The 17,960-nt window shown below is 47.0% G+C and overlaps 1 protein-coding gene across 1 annotated transcript; it reads left to right on the top strand.

The window, feature by feature from the left end:
* Nucleotides 1-233: 233 nt before the first annotated feature.
* Nucleotides 234-1,166, top strand: LOC147663622 (olfactory receptor 5V1-like). Its single transcript, XM_086950323.1, has one exon. The coding sequence runs from the start codon at nt 234-236 to the stop codon at nt 1,164-1,166; it is 933 nt and encodes a 310-aa protein (XP_086806449.1).
* Nucleotides 1,167-17,960: the final 16,794 nt, after the last annotated feature.

The raw sequence follows: 17,960 nt of genomic DNA, 5'->3' as shown, positions 1-17,960 counted from the left end.
GATCTCACCCATGCTGCCATGGGCCACCATTTTATGTTGCTTGTTTTAAAGTTGTAGGTGTTAAATATGTATTTTTAATAAAAATATTTAAAATACTTGCACACAAATCCTTTTACTATACTTTCATGATATGTGCGAGGTATGGACTCAACTGAAACCTTTAACATTTCCCTACCTTCTATGTAGATCCCTTCCTGAAATCGTCTTTCTTCTTTTAGGTTTGCCCTGCAAGGATGCAGAACTTCACATCCGTCCAAGAGTTCCTGTTCATGGGATTCTCCCATCTCGCTGGATATGAGAGCCTGCTCTTTCTGCTGTTCTTAGTCATTTATGTCATAACAGTTCTAGGGAACAGTATGATATTTACACTTATCTGGGTAGATTCTCACCTACACACTCCCATGTACTTCTTCCTCAGTAACCTATCTACTTTAGATCTCTGCTACTCGTCTTCGACCACCCCACAAATTCTACACAACCTTCTTATGGAGAGGAAATCAATTTCCTTCCAGGCCTGCATGGCCCAGCTCTTCTTCCTGATCTCCTGCGCTGGTGGAGAGTGCATCCTTCTGGCAGTGATGGCGTATGACCGATATGTTGCTATCTGTATTCCTTTACATTATCCCACCATCATGGTTAGAAGGACATGCGTCCAGCTGGCTGTCAGCCCATGGGTGATTGGAATCCTCAATTCAATGCTTCACACGATCCTGACCTTCTATTTACCTTACTGTGGTCCCAACAAAATCCAGCATTTCTTCTGTGATGTGCCCCAGCTCCTCAAGGTGTCCTGCAAGGACACCAGCCTCAATGACACAGTGCTGCACGTGGTGACCGTGTTTGTGGGTTTCGGCCCCTTCCTCTTCATCATCCTCTCTTATGTCCGGATCATCTCCTCTGTACTGAAGATCCACTCCGTGGCAGGGAGGTCCAAGGCCTTCTCCACCTGCGGGTCCCACCTGACAGTGGTGTCTCTGTACTATGCAACCATAATATTTAATTACAACCGCCCGGCAGGTGGGTACTCAGCCCACGTGGACACGCTGGCCTCAGTCCTCTTCTGTATTATTACGCCTTTGCTGAATCCAATTATTTACTCCCTAAGGAACAAGGATGTGTTAGAGGCTCTCAGGAGAGTGACTACCAGTTTATCAGGAAACCGTTGAGGTTGTATTTCTGTCTCTGAAAGGACATTGATCCTCAGACGAGCTCTCTATTTTCATTCAGTTAAGTTACAAATGTAAATTTGGGAGATATTGATTCCTTCCTGGGGTTTATTGTCCAGCTTGATGGTGAGGCACATTTCAGATGCAATATTTCACCAGGGTAACTATGCTGTGCACACAACTGAAAAGTGTATCTGCAGAAATCTGAGTCAGAGAATTTTACATTGGACATTAATTGAAGGATATTATTCTCTAGTAATCGAGACTCAGTAAAATTACAAATCATAACATTTTGGGACATGAGTCACTCTTCAGATTGCTGGCTGGCCACTGTCCAACATTAGCAATTGCCAAACGTCATGTCAAGGGTGGGTTTTGGAGTTTGGTAAACCTTTGGTAAGTGTACTCTCCTCTGAAGAATGAATCCCTAATGAGTATCATAAGGAATCTCATCCAAGAACAACACATATTGAGTATTATAGGGCCCCCTTACCAATTCTTCTTTTCATATTATATGATATAGATATTGCAGAAGTAATCTTTGATTTCCATCAGAATGTGTGATTTAAATGAGACTGGATTACCCAATGCCAATGGCTGCTTCATGTGCCCTTTCTGACCCAAAGGTACATGAAACAGGATTTGTTGTGCCATTTGGAGAGCTTTCGTTCTGAGCAGCCTCTCCCTATGAATCCTTTAGTTTTCCTACTGAACATCTGGGATTCGGGGAGGGACACAGCTAGAAAGATTCGTTGTGCATGAAGGTGTCTAGATGACAAATGGTGGGCTGAAGCTCGCCACACAATAGTGGACTCGGAGACCTAGTAAGCTCCAGCCATGGACACCCTACTGTGCATTCTGTCGCTGCCAGTACCAATCAAGCCCCCATATGGTAACTACCTACACCGGATGTCCTTAGCTCTTTAATAAAAGGATTCTGCCACAATCTGCAGCAAAGTGTGACACAATGCTTCTGCATTACACTGGAAGCCTGGGAAAGGGCTCATATAATTTTCCTCCCATTACAAGCCCATGGGGACTCAGTATGTCCTGCTGTTTACCCTCCATAATTGTGTTGCAAAAGGGATAAAGACTGAAATGCCGAGAGCCAACTGTAAGGATCTGGAGACGTGCCCCAGATGCAATAACCTGTGTATTTCCAGAGTAGATGAATCTACAGATATCCAGAATTCAGAAACTGACGTGGAAACTACTCAGCTACTTCTTTGGTAGAGAACAGATCGCCCTCTTTCATTGTGAAATAAGCACAGATATCCATGGCTCCTGGCTGGTGCCTGGTGCTCTGCTACATGAGTGATAGCATGGCTGTCCAACAATCACTACTATGGCTACTGCGGTTGGGCTAGAAAGATGGCCCAAGAGCGCCAAGACCTCAACTATAACAGTTCATCTAGCTCACTGTTCATGGACTTCACTTCACACTTACACACTTTTAAGTATCAGAAGAAGACCACAAGCATTCCACATTCAATATGCAATGCCATATCCTGCACACCTTAGATTTACTGTGAAAGGCAAGTTTCAGATCTTTAGCAATCCCAAAGTGGCCAATCTTTTCCTGAAGAACCACACAAAGGACGACCAGACTTCCCCGTGTGGGGCAGATCACACCAAACAAACCCTGACGATCTAGATGTGAAGGATTAGACTAGTGCAACTCTCTTTGGATTGATTTCCTGTTACTCTCCTTTTCATCCTCCTATAGAATACCTGCAGAGGGACTCAGCTGAGGGATGTGAGAACTGTCCATTGATTATTCATAGTGGGGGGCAAGCATGTACAATTAAGGGTTGGTGCAGATATGCTTCGTGTACTTTAGGGCTGCCTTGGCGTCAGTGAAGAAATGCGATTGCCCTTTGTGTGTTATTTTTAGCTTGGCCGGGTAAAGCATGGCATACAGGATGGAGGAGTTTTGTAGGATGCAATTTGTCGGTGCAAATTCTCTGCGTGTGTCTTGCACCATTGGAGTGTAATTTGGAAAGAAGTTGAGGGAGTTCCCCTGGTGGTTTATTGGTCTTTGGTCCCTGGCAGGTCTGAGAAGCGCATCTCTGTCTGTAATTCAGAAGGCACTTGATTATGTGATAATGGTGCAGTACCCACATGTGGTCTGAAACCAAGTGAGCTGTGGGTACGTTCGACTATAATGACTGACGAAAGTGCCGGCCCAAACAGTTTGCGTAGTAGTTCTATGTATGGTTGCATTTTCGGGATGGAGTTAGACTCTGACAGACCAATAATTCTGAGGTTGTTATGCCTTGAGCGCTCTGCTAAGTCCTCGTTCTTTGCTTTAATTACCGCCAGTACCTTCTCCATATTCATTAGTTGTACCCTAGATTCAGCTTGGAATGTTTGGTTGTCTGAGATTCTGTTCTCCAGGGTATCCAGGCACACTTCATGAGGGGCTACCCATTTTTAACCTTGTCTAGGCACAAAGTAAGCACATCAATCTTTTTTTGTCTATAGTTTTAATGCTTGAGTGCACATCAAACAATATGGTGCACATTTCTTCCTCTCGAAGTTCCCCGGAGTCTTTGGTGCCATGGTCAGTGCCTGGCTCCGAACCTGCATCAGTTTGTTTGGTGCTTGTTTTGGAATGGGAGTTTAGATTTTCTCTGGTCAGTCTCCCCATGGTGCTAGCTGGCTCACCAGCAGAGCAGGGCAATGTGGGCTTCCAAATAATGCCACTACAGTGGCACACAGCAGGCCGGTATGGTTCAATCAGTCTCTGCTGTGACCAGGACGCCTCCAATGTTGTTGTTGGTGTGCTAGTACCACAACTACCAGGTTGGGCCTCCACAGCCTGAGGAATCAAAGAGCTCAAGGCCTATTGCTGAAGGGACACATGCCCCAGCAGAGGTAGGGGGTTTATATGCAGGTAGGTCCCCGAGCAGGTGCGGAAGGAGCAGACCCCGGATCCAAAGCTCTGGTACCCCACACTGTTTACACAGTGTGGGGATGGGAACGGAGGCCTGCCCGCTGCCCACCTTGCACACAGGGAGACTTCAACAGACAACTCTACCCTAGCACGGCAGAGCACGGGCCCAAGCACTTCCCCATCAGCCTGAACACAGCCCCAATGGCCACATGGTACCAAGGATGGTAAGGGCACAGTCGGCAGACACGTGCACCCCCAACCTATGCCTGCACTCACCGCATTGAGCAGCTCCGATGCACTGCTGCAGTCTAGTCTGGAGGCCCGTTGACCAACAGCCGGCTTACCACCTAGTCTCGGGTGCGCTCAGAGTCAGCTGGGCCCTCCCACAGAAGCTCCAGCCTCACACTTTGACCTCATGGGATCCTCTGATTTAGGCAGCTGCACTGACACCACCACTCCACACACAACAGCTTAGCCACTGCACAGGACCAGGAGCCTGCATCCCCCACAACCAAGCTCCCATGAGTCGTCCACCGAACCACCACAAACCAGTATGAAGCGGAGGTGGGCCCAGAGAAGCCCCGTTTCTTCACACACGTCGGGGATACTCGGCGGCCATGTTGATGCTCTCGCCTGGCCGCAGCACGTCGGGTCCGATAGCTTAACCCCGGCCTTACTTTCTCACAGGGAAAGTTGCAAAAACGAAGCAGACAGCATTTTTAAGTTACTGCCACTTTTTTTCAGCAGCGGATTCCATCGTAACAATGGCAAAAACTTAGGATATGTGAGCCTGGCCTGCAGAGCCCCTCTAGAAGGCGGCCATACTGCAGCTTGGCGAAGCCACGCCCTCCACAATTAAGGGTTGGCCTAAATGGAATGAGCATGTATGCCCAGCTAAATAGGGGGGGTCTATAACAGTTCTTTCAGTGTGCATCTGAGAGGTGTGATGATATGGATCTGCAAATGATGCCTCCTGTGAGCACTTAATCCTCTAAGATTTAAAAAAACACAAGAATTTTAAATACCCTAGAAAATGGTTCCAACAAAACTAAAACATATTTCATTGCCACAGATGACATGATCTTACATTCAGCTATCTGCAGGCAATAATGTATGCACAGCGAATAAGTTTCATCCAGATTGGTGCAGTTTGGACATTAGTTGTCATCTGGTGCAGACCATTTGACGGTAAAGGACTTTAAGGGTAGGCAGCCCACTCTAAAGTGGAAGTACAGTTTACGATCTAGGGGCTTAGAAATTACATCCCAATAAAGTTCAAGACCCGGGGATAGTTTTATTTGTAAAAATGTCCCTGTCAGTGTTGTACCATCACTTCTTCTGTTTGCATCTTGTTCAATCAGTGCTCAATATCTTTCTTAATTAAACCTCTTGGTGGGAACTGACAGCTGTTTGGGGTTTCCCACAGTGACGACATGCCTACAAAGACTTCTAACATCACGCAGCCAGCTAATTTTATGGAAGCGGTCAGCCCCAATTATATCCTTAAGACCTTCTGCAAAGGCAGCCAGTTCTGGCGTACACCAGATTCTGCGCCAGTAGAGAATAGGACGTAGACTTCCTGGTTCTACCAATGTTTTTCTGCCTAGGTCCTGTCGCAGGGGAAGCATGGGAGTACTTTGGGGTGAGCTTATAATCCCTAGAATAAACCTACTGACTGATGCAGCTAATTGAGTGAGTTTCTTGAAACCCCATAACTCAGCACTCACAAACAAAACTGTCAATACCAACCTAAGAAATACCCCAAGTACACTAGATCCCTAAATGTCATGAAACTAGCACTTCGGATAAATTGCATGAACTGCCACTTGTAATACATGTCACTAACAAGCACTTCTAATAAATGTCATGATCTAGCACTTCTAATCAACTTCATGAACTAGCATATGAATTTGAACTTCTAATAATTAACATGACCTAGCATATATAATAAATGTGATGAGAGTAACACTTTGAATAAAAATCACGACTTAGCACTTCTAATAAATATCATGATCTAGCACTTCTAATAAATGTTATGAACTAGCTCTTCTAATAACTGTCATGATGTAGCACTTTTAATCAACGTCATGGACTAGCATATGAAGTAGCACTTCTAATAATTATCATGACCTAGCACATACAATAAATGTGATGAAAGTAGTGCTTCTAATAAAAATCATGACTTAGCACTTCTAATAATTATCATGAACTAGCACATCTAATAAATGTCACAAAACTAGCACTTCTAAAAAATGTCATGAAACAAGCACGTCTAATAAATGTCACCAACTAGGACAGGAACTAGCACTTCTAATTAATGCCATGAAATAGCACTTCTGACACACATCATGATTTAGCACTTGAACTAGCGTGTCTAATAAATATCATGAACTAGTAATTCTAATACATATCATGAATTTATTTTATTTATTTATTTATTTATTTATTTAGAAGCTTTTAAAGCGCACGGCTACCTCCGGCGGAAGTGTCCCGGCGCTAAGATTACATGAGAGTCCCCATAGAGAGTAACCAAGAATACATCCCATTGAGGGAAAGGAAATACTGAAGACCTGAGAAAGCTGCAGACCTAATGATTAGTGAACAACCAGGTCTTGAGTTTGCGTCAAAAGGCTGGCTCGGAATCAGAGAACCTGAGGTCAAGAGGAAGGCTATTCCAGAGCTTGGCAGCAGTGACGGTGAAAGATCTGCCGCCACTACGAGAGAGCCTAAATCTTGGCACCGTCAGTAGACGCAAACTGTTGGATCTCAGGTGTCTAACTGAAGAAGAGATCTTGAGACGTTTTCTCAGATAGAGTGGACCGATTCCGTGGATTGCTCGAAATGTCAGGGTCAGTATTTTAAAATCAATGCGTCGGGCTATAGGAAGCCAGTGAAGCTCATCCCGGTAGGCTCTGACCGAGGTACGAGCTGGGATATTACCAATGAGCCGGGCTGCCGCGTTCTGGACAATTTGCAGACGGTCAATTAGGTATAGGGGGGCACCTGCATATAGACTATTCGCATAGTCCAGATGGGTGGTAATGAGTGCCTGGACAACAGTTTTGCGGGATGATTGAGGGAGGTAGGGGAACATTTTCCTGATCATCCGCAATTTGGAAAAACAAGCCCCTACAACTTTGTTGACTTGGACACTTCCAGACAAAGAGTTGTCAAAGGTGAAGCCAAGGTTGCGGGCTGCTTGTACAGGAGAGGGGGGAGGATTCAAAACGGTAGGCCACCAAAGAATTGCAGGGGGGGGGGATTTCTTGCTGAAAAAGAGAACCTCCGTTTTGTCGGTGTTGAGGGCAAGGTGATTGGCTGACATCCAGGTGCAAATATTGCCAAGGCAGTTTCTAAAGTTGGAAAAGAGGGAGTCAGAGCGGTCTCTAAAGGAGAAAACAAGCTGAGTATCGTCAGCATAAGAGACCACCCTGACACCCCAAGACTCAACTACCTTGGCAAGAGGGGCCACATAGGCATTAAACAATAAAGGGCTCAAGGCAGAACCCTGGGGCACTCCGCACAGGAGGGGTTTATCCTCAGATTCAAATGGGTGCAACGTAACCCTCTGAGATCGACTGGACAGAAAAGATTTAGTCCAGGCCAGCACTGTCCCTCCTACCCCTAGCTGTTGTAAACGGGTGGCAAGTATATTATGGGATACAGTATCAAATGCAGCGGATAGGTCGAGGAGGACCAACATGGCCTCCTCGCCCCTATCCACTGATTCCCTGATGATCTCAGAGACTTCTACCAGCGCCGTCTCAGTGCTGTAGCCGGTTCTGAAGCCGGACTGGGAGTCGTGTAGAAGCTGATTTGATTCTAGATAATTCTAGATGAATCTAGCGCTACTAATAAATGTCATGGTGTAGAACAGGAACTAGCACTACTACTAAATGTTATGTTCAAGCACTTCTAATAAACACCATGAACTAGCATTTCTAATATATGTGTTGAGCTTGCACTTGTCATAAATGTCATGAACTAGCACATCCAGTAAATGTAATGAACCAGCACATGAACTAACACAGGAACTGGCATTTCTAATAAATGTAATGAAGCTAGCACTTCTAATAATTGTCATGAACTAGCACTTCGAATAAACATCATGAAATCAGCACATGAACTAGCACTTCTAATAAATGTCATGAACTAGCACTTCGAATGAACATCATGAAATCAGCACATGAACTAGGACTTCTAATAAATGTCATAAACTAGCACTTCTAATAAATGCACAAACAAGAATTTATAACACAGAAGAATCCTCTACATTAGACATTGTTCTAAAATACTTTGTTTTGTCCGTGGCATTAATGAAAACATTTTTTAAATAAGGGAGCATAACTCTTCCTTCCAATAACGTTCAGATTGGGAACCAAAACTCCTCATGCTTCTGTAGCAATGTAAAAGAGGGCAAATAACATGTTTGGCTTTCTCAGCATTTGGTTTCACCAGGTCGGTGTCATCAAGGACAAGAACCACAGCTGAAGGGCACTCATCAAGGCGCTGAGAGAAGATGAGCCGGTTTGGAGTACAGGATCTCATCATGGAAACTGCATCACATCAGCTGTGGGGTCATCCTGTTCTCTCTTACCCCCACCAGAATCATAAACAGGATCTAAGGAACACATCTCTGTCCCCTTCTTTGTGAAGACCATAATAATTGAAGATAATAATACTCTTGCAATATGTCTCAACTGTAGCGTCCTCCCCAACCTCGGTTCCCACCAATGAGTATGCACACTGTTAGGATCCAGTCCTCTTTCTTTGGCCATGTACAGGTAGATCACCTGTTACCGAGTGGGAGGGGCTTCTGTATATTATTATTATTATTATTATTCTGAGTTTTGTATAGCGCCTGGTTACCAATAGGCATCCCAGCGCTTCCAGAACATAACACTACTGAAACAAAATGAAGAGATTAAACGGAAAACAAGAAAGTTTTTAAAAGTTTACGGAAGCGAAGCAGACTAGCTTCCGATCGAAGTTGTAGGGGCAATGAGTTCCACAGGGAGGCCACATTTATTGAGAACCGGTTTGTGTTTTTTAGTCCCCGACCTTTCAGGAACCTGTGTCCTATTTTTGCTCCACTAGCGAATTTTACCTGTGACTTTCCTCCGACCTCGGTGACTTCGCTAGCCCTTGGGACTCCTTCAGCATTTTGCCCGGACTTTGTTTCTGTACGTGGCGGCGTATGGACCACGGTGCGGAGTCTTCCCGGGTTTGTTGCAACCAGTTTCTTTCGTTTTGTCCTTTTTTGGTTCCTTTCATGAACATTTTTGGAAATCTGGTCATGGAAGTAGCGTTTCTCCTTAGTTAGTTAGTCTAGGTGGGGGGAGGCCTACAACTCTGGACTTCGTGCCTATTTCATGAACATTTGCTGAACTTTATAAGGAGTTTTTTATGTCTGTTGACTTTTTCCCCTTCCTTCAAGTCCTACGTTGTTGTTTTCTTGGATTCGGTCTTGTGGCGGGTGGGGAAGTTAACCACACCTACTCCTATACTGCATCCGGAGAGGGATCTTTGGTAAGAGGGGCTTTTTGCCTAGGGGTATCTATTACTGTACTTGGCCATAGAATGATTACTTGTCGGATTATATACCTCTTGATGTGTCCCTATTGAGCTGTTCTCTTTTTTGTCCCCAGCTACAGGTGCGTGCATTAGCCTGACGGGATCAGCCTCTCCGAAAGTCCAAAGGCTCCCTTGTTTTTTCTTCCCCCCTCCCTCTTCCGGCGTTCTGTGTATTACATCAGTGCACTCTGCTAGGGCGAGGGTAGGGGATAGGGATCAGCATCGCCTCTGCAGTATTGGGCACTGTTGGATGGTCGAAGTGACAGTAAACCAAGCCCAAGAATTGATATACTGCCCGGGCGATGTTGCATGGGACTAGTCGGGAGATGGCTGAAGAGGGTGGTATAACTCTTCAGGACCTTATGGGGGCGATTAATACCCTGTAATCTCAGGTGCACGATTTAAGGCACTGTAACTTGGGGTTCCGACAGGAACTCGGTGCAATAAGAAGCAGGGATCAAACCAAGGGCCAACATCCAGTTATACAACCTGGAACCTTCCATTTTGATAGGGATGTGGGGCTAGGAGCAGCGGGAGGAGCCCCCTTGGCTGTTTCAGTTACTACTCCCGTGCCAGTTCCGTTAGCAGCTCCTGAACGATTCTCAGGGGACTCTAGCAAATACAGCACATTTATGAATCAATGCCATCTGCATTTTATGTGTCGGCCTAACGCCTTTCCGGACGATTCTGCTAAGGTGGCATTTATCATTTCATATTTGGTTGGAACGGCGGCGCAATGGGCTGTACCTTTGGTAAACAGTGATGACAAGGTGTTGTATGATTATCAGGCCTTTAAGGAGCTTATGAGAAGCTTGTTCGCTAAACATGCCTTAATGGAGGTGAGCGATGTAGAGTTGATAAAGCTACGCCAAGGCAAACAGGATTTGATGACTTATATCGCTACATTCAACCGGTTGGTGTTTGAAACCCATTGGCCAGCTGAGAAGAGAACCTCTTTGTTCTATCAGGGACTGGCGGAAGAAGTGAAAGACATTGTGTCCCAGGTGGTAGATCCTCCGTTAGAATGTGCAGGTTTTATTGATCTAGTTGTGAAACTAAACCATAGAATGCTGGAACGACGTGGGGAGCGGAGTCGTTTTCAGTCATCCTGTGCGGAATGGGTAAAGAGTGAGAGTAAACCGCCACTTGACCCGAAAAGGGAGGTTGAACCTGTGGAAATAGGTGGTATCAGAGGCCCGCTCACCTTTGATGAGAAAAAGAGAAGGCGAGATTTGACTTTGTGCCTTTACTGCGACCGTGCTGGTCATTGTGCACGTGAATGCCCAACTAAACCTTCTACCATAACACCTAAAAAGACCGTGGCATGTGTGGCAGTGCAGGAAGAGTATAGTAGGTCATACAAGGTGGCAGGGGCAGTACAGAGGGCACCACAGCACTTTACCATTTTGGCTTGTTTGGTGGTTGCAGAGGACAACCGTGCAGTGGTTTCCGTTTTAATTGATTCAGGAGCAACCGGCAATTTCATGGATATAAGGTTGGCAGAAAAGTTAAGGGTTCCATGTGTATACAAGGAACAACCCGAACCAGTAAGGGCTATTTACGGGACTGCATTGTCGTCGGGATCTATCACACGACAAACTGAGCCTTTGTGTTTGATTTGCGACAATGGGCACTCCAAGTATGTTTGTTTTGATCTGATAGACGCTTCTTCATTTGGCTTGGTTCTTGGAGTGCCATGGCTGCAACTGCATAACCCTCGGATAGACTGGGTAAGACGCACGGTAATCTTGAATTCGGATCACTGTTTGCGGAGTTGTTATCAAGTGGCCACTGAAAAGGTGTCACCATTGGTATGTGCGACTGTGGGTCAGGTGCGGGAGACTGTTTCTATACCACCACCTTACCATCGGTTTCGGGAATTGTTTGATAAAGGTCAGGCAGACAGTCTACCTCCTCACCGGCCTTTTGACTGTTGTATCAATCTGGTGCCTGGGGCTGTGTTGCCATGTAGGCGTGTATATGCTCTGTCTGAACCTGAGGAACGACATCTCCAGGAATATATTGATGACATGTTGGCAAAAGGTTTTATACGGCAGTCCACGTCTCCGGCGTCATCGGCCATCTTTTTCATTCCGAAGAAGGAAGGCAGTCTGCGTGCTTGTGTAGATTATAGAGCCCTGAACAAGGTTACTGTGAAGAATAAATATCCTCTCCGCTTGAATCCGGTATTGTTGGACCAATTGAAACATGCTGTGGTGTTCACTAAATTGGATTTAGGGGGAGCCCATTGTGAGAAGTTGGCCTGGTATATAATGCTCACTAATTCTAGTGATCACTTTGTACCATGCCAAGCAACCCTTATGATGATGGTTGTAATTCAACCTTGTAGACCAGTTATCCTAGTGGTAACGTGGACAAAGCAGTCTTAGGCTAAACTCTGAAAGGCATGTGAAGCCAGCTGTATTACCATACACAACCCCCTTGAATACCAAATGAAAGGACACCACACAGATATATATTGAAAATATATATTGATTTATTAACTATAAAATCCCCTGGACTCTTTATGAGCACAGAAGCACAAGCGTTAAATCACAAGACAGTTTAAAATACACAAAAGTTGCACAATATGGATGAGCCCTAGGGGCCACCTAAACCATATACTAAGAAAGTGGTATAAGAGATACCAAGAGGAAAGTGAAGAGGCCTAGGGCCTTGGGAATCGCTGGAGCTATTCGAGACTAGCAGTGACTAAGTCGGGAGAGGCCCACGGGGCTCGGGTGCAGTGTTCAAAGTGCACGCACTTTCCAATGTAAAGTCTATGGTGCGTAAAAAGTACAAAGTTAGAAAGTTAGGAACCTTCCGAGTGACCTACGGAGTTAAAACTGAAGACACAGGCCCTTGAGATGTGTACCAGTGCAGGAGCACCGGCGGAGCTGAGTTACCTCACCCACAGGAAGCGGGTGCACAGGGTCGAAGTAGTGTCGGGTTTCGTCACGCTGGTCGATGGTGCTTGGAGCTGAAGATGCTGCAGGCGGCTCGATGAGAAGAGTTCCGGTGGATCCAAGGGTGGATCTGAAGATGTGAAGACCTGAAAGCAGAGGGGACAGTGTTCAAAGTCACTAGCCAGTGACTACCGTGGAACCAGATTGGAACCAGGCGATGTCGGGTGCAAACAGGCGTTGTCGGGTAGCTTCTTTCTGCAGCCACGTGGATACCCGGGGTCAAGGACGTCCAGGAGTCGGTCACGAGCTGTCCCACGCAGGCTTCTCGCTGTTGGCGGTGTCGGCGACCTGATCGGAGCAAACAGGCCTTGGCAAATGCAAGCCACGCAGAAGTTGAAAGATGCTGTTCACTCGGACCAGCAAGGTCAGAGCGGGTGCTCCTTTTCACAGGAGCTTGGGTAGGTCTGGAGCAACCAGACCTGCTGTGTAAATCTTCGGGTTCGTCGCCAAGATGGCCGCTGACCACGTGGCTAGTGGCCGGGATGGCGCGTCGAGTGGCACAATGCAAAAGGGCCCCACGCAGATCGTGGAGATGCTGGAGGGTTGATCTTCGGTGCAAGGGCTGCTCGGTGGTGGGGGTTCTCAGTCCCCAAAGCACAACGTCGAGGATACCTCAGAAGCTGCGCAGTCAGCTTTTCGAGTGTCTTCCAAGAGGTCCGGTCCCACGTCACTCGGTGCCTCCACGGGTCCCTTCTTTGCAGGGACTGTGGATCGGGCTCTGAGAGGTCTGGGAATCTGGTTCTTGTCGGGCTCTGGGCTCGGGCTCCGGCGGGAGGCGGCGGCAAAGCAGACGTCGAGTTGCTGGTTGGTACCTGTGTTCACAGGGTGGCCACTCCTAGGCCACAAGGGAGATTCTTCTTCAGTCTTCTGTGCAGCAGAATGTCGAAGTCCAGTCGTCTTCTTAGTTTTAAGTTGATTCAGGATGATCTGCTGTGCAATGGCACTGCTCCCACTCTTATTCCCAATCTGAGGGGTGGATCACCTACTAGGTCCCTCCTCTGGGAGGAACCAGGAAGGGGGGCGGTTACACCCCCTTTCCTTTGTCCAGTTCCGCGCCAGGCCTGGGTCTGGAAAGTCCCAGGGCCGGTTTGGACTGGCCTATGCACGGGGACACCTTGTGTGCCCCGGGCATGTCTGATTCTATTCAGCCCTGTCCTACCCAATACACAAAACCCTGTCTGGGGAGGTGCTCGCACCTCCCAAGGCAGGAAACCCTTTGTCCAGGCCACCATCTGCCGAGTTTCGGTCAGCAGCAGGAGGCCAGACTCGTGTCTGTGGTGGCAGCATCCATTTTGTGATGCTGAGGCTCTGTTTAACTTTAACCGGGGTTAAGGCTACACACATGTCGTGTCCCTCTAGAGGGGTGGAATGCTATCCCCGTCGCCAGAATTGGCGAGGGGATAGTATTCCAATTCGTATGACACCTTACTCGACATGTTTTGATAAAGCCAAACCAAAGATAGCATTTAACCGCGAGGATTATAATGCACTTAAGAGTATATGGTATGGCAATATCCCGGAACAGCTTAGGGAGTGGTTCCCGACAGCTGCAGACAGGCTCAGCTCATGCTAGAGCACCATCTCACATATTTCCAAGCACTCTGCCTCCAGGATTGATGAGGCCTTCCATAGGAGTGGCTGATAGGAACATATGTGTCCAGTTTAGGGTTAGGCACAGACATACTGTACCTAAGTAAGAGGTGGTTACACCGACTTACCCCAGCTGAGTGGTCAGCCAGTTGTGTCAAATATGGAGGCCAGGCCAGGGGTGGCACAATACATGCTGCATCCCCTGGTAGGCCTTGGATACACCTATGCCCTGGGCACCTAGGGTGCACTAATACAGGGGCTCATAAGGTGAACCAGTTCCAATTTGTAATGCACCTAGAGTGCATTGGCAGTAATTTAGAGAGAGAACAGCAGGCTGTGGGTCTGATTAGCAGGCCCACAGCCACATTAAGTCAGAAACCAGTGAAGCAAAAAGCAAAAATTTGGGGTGACCATAGGATAGCAGACCCTACTCTCCTACATAACACCCCCCCAAACGCAGGGACATTAGACTAACCTTGACCAGTTGTGTCTTCATGTTCTAAGTGGAAGTACCTGGAGAGACCATCTGCGTTGCCATGGTCAGTCCCTGGGCGGTGCTCCACTGTAAAGTCCATCCCCTGTAGGGAAATGGACCACCTGAGTAGTTTGGGGTTTTCACTCTTCATCTGATTAAGCCATAGGAGGGGCTTATGGTCGGTCTGAATCTTGAAGTGAGTACCAAACAAGTATGGCCTCAACTTCTTCAGGGCCCACACCACAGCAAAGGCCTCCCTCTCTATAGCTGACGACCAACGTTTCTCTCTGGGGGTCAGCCTTCTGCTAATGAAAGCAATGGGCTGGTCCTGGCCATCTACATTAAGCTGTGAAAGCACTGCTCCCACTCCCAACTCAGAAGCATCTGTTTAGACAATGAACTCTCTTGAGTAGTCAGGACTCTTCAGGATAGGTGCAGAGCACATGGCCTTCTTCAGGTCATCAAATGCCTTTTGACAGATTTCTGTCCACTGAACCTTTTTGGGCATCTTTTTAGATGTCAGATCATTAAGAGGGGTCACAATGGACCCATAGTTCTTAACAAACTTCCTGTAGTACCCAGTCAGGCCCAAGAAAGCTCTGACCTGAGTCTGGGTGGTTGGAGGGGACCAGTCCTTGATGGTCTGGATCTTACTCTCCAGTGGTTGAACTTGGCCTCCACCTACAAGGTGGCCCAGGTATACAACCTTACTCTGCCCTATCTGGCACTTTGTTGCCTTGATAGTGAGGCCTGCATTCTGCAGAGCCTCAAGCACTTCCTTCAGGTGGACCAGGTGATCCTCCCAGGTGGAGCTAAAGACAGCAATATCGTCCAGATAAGCTGCACAAAAGTCATCCAACCCAGTAAGGACTTGATTCACCAACCTTTGGAAGGTGGCAGGTGCATTCTTCAAACCAAAGGGCATTACCACAAACTGATAATGCCCACTGGGGGTAGAAAATGCTGTTTTGGCTTTAGACTCCTCAGCTAACCTGATTTGCCAGTAGCCAGCTGTCAAGTCAAATGTGCTCAAATATTTGGCAGAAGCCAACTTGTCAATGAGCTCATCTGCCCTTGGAATAGGGTGTGCATCTGTCCTGGTGACAGCATTGAGTCCTCTGTAATCCACACAAAACCTCATCTCTCTCTTGCCATCTTTGGTGTGAGGTTTGGGGACCAGAACCACTGGGCTAGCCCAGGGGCTCTCTGAAGGCTCAATAACACCTAATTCCAGCATCTTTTGCACCTCAGTCTTTATACAGTCCCTGACGTGGTCAGGTTGCCTGTAAATCTTGCTCTTTACAGGAAGACTGTCACCAGTGTCCACCACATGTGTACACCAGTTAGTCTGACTGGGTGTCAATGAGAACATATGCCTGTATGCCTGCAGAACTTGTCTGCATTCATGTTGCTGATGCTCAGTGAGGCTGCCACCTAAGGCCACACCATCAACTGAACCATCCTCAGTGTTCTGAGTGAGCAGGTCTGGGAGAGGGTCACTCTCTTCCTCCTGTCCCTCATCTGTAGCCATGAGAAAGCCCATGTCTGCCCTGCTGACATATGCCTTCAATCTGTTTACATGGAGCACCCTGTGGGGGCTCCTGGGAGTTCCTAGGTCCACCAAGTAGGTAACCTCTCCCTTTTTCTCCAGAATTGTATGGGGTCCAGACCATTTGTCTTGGAGTGCTGCTGGGGCCACTGGCTCCAACACCCATACCTTCTGTCCAGGCTGAAATTCAACAAGGACAGCCTTTTGGTCATGCCAAGCTTTCTGTAATTCTTGGCTAGCCTCAAGGTTTTTGGATGCCTTTTCCATGTACTCTGCCATCCTGGAGCGGAGACCAAGTACATAGTCCACTATGTCTTGCTTAGGCTTTTTGAGAGGTAACTCCCATCCTTCCTTCACTAGACACAGGGGTCCTCTTACAGGGTGCCCAAACAACAATTCAAAGGGGCTGAAGCTAACCCCCTTTTGAGGGACCTCTCTGTAAGCGAACAAAAGGCAGGGCAGTAGGATGTCCCATCTTCGCCTGAGCTTTTCAGGTAATCCTTTAATCATGCCCTTTAGGGTCTTGTTAAATCTCTCAACAAGCCCATTGCATTGTGGGTGATAAGGAGTGGTGAACTTGTAGTTGACACCACATTCCTTCCACATAGCTGTCAAATATCCAGACATGAAGTTGGCACCTCTATCTGATATTACCTCCTTAGGAAACCCCACTCTGGAGAAAACTCCAAGTAAGGCCCTGGCCACAACAGGTGTGGTAAATATTTGATTTACCGTCTTAATTTCTATGCAGGTAAGTACTTAAACAAAAATAACTCAATCGGAAAGAAAGAGGCAGAGTCCGTGGTGTTAGAGTTCTTAGGGGTTTTATTCCTTAAAAAGGAATGGGTCAGGTACTGGATATCGGGTTCCTGCCACCACTGGGGTGCAGGAAGGGATAGAGCATACTTTATTGACATTACATTACTTTTATACTTAATATACACAATAGAAGTCAATGCAGAAGGCGTAACAGCTGAGGGAGACAAGATAAGGATACACACGTGTTAGCAATACGTAATCAGAAGGCGTGAACTAAGACGTGCACAGAGGTGTGTTCTAGAGACGTCACATGTAAGTGTCAGAAGTGGGTGGCTCTATGACAGAATAGTGCAGAGTCAGCAGGAATCGGTAGCTAGGATGCGCGCGCAGCTGCATGACGTGAGATTGACATAAAATTGGAGGGTGCAGGGGACTTGACATTTACACTAGAGGAAAGAGACAGAAGTCTGGCATGTCAGATCAACTCGTTCCTATATCATATCTGGTATCTGATGTTTGGGAACCATATTATCTAGAAGGAAAAGGTCTCTCGGACAGAAGCTATTCTATACTGACTGTGAGTGCGTGCATAAGCGTCTAGGTGTCTGCATGAGATGCGAGGGGGCATGGGCCTACCATGGTAACAGAGACTATGAATTACTTGGACGGAGACAGTGAGGCCGGGCCCTTTGCTCTGCAGCTGGAAAGATGTTTACTTAAACTAGTAGGCAGGAATGTATTTTTAAGGAGTGGAACAGATAATTCGAAGGTTGAATACAGTCTTGGCAGGCAATAGGCTGAGCTAAACGCCGTGAGCCGCGCAGGGAAGGCAGAGGTCACGGGTACAGAGGCCGGCCCAGGCTGAGGCATTTCAGAGTCTGAAGGCAGGAAAAGGCTCGATGGCAGAATTCAGGGCCTACTTCGCCTGGGCTGGAAAAACGTGTAAAGTACACCACAAAAAGACGTTGGCAAGGCATACTTAGAA

This window comes from Lissotriton vulgaris, unplaced genomic scaffold (genome assembly GCF_964263255.1).
Source record: "Lissotriton vulgaris unplaced genomic scaffold, aLisVul1.2 SCAFFOLD_2708, whole genome shotgun sequence".
NCBI lineage: Eukaryota > Metazoa > Chordata > Amphibia > Caudata > Salamandridae > Lissotriton > Lissotriton vulgaris.
This window is presented reverse-complemented; position numbering and strand designations above follow the sequence as displayed.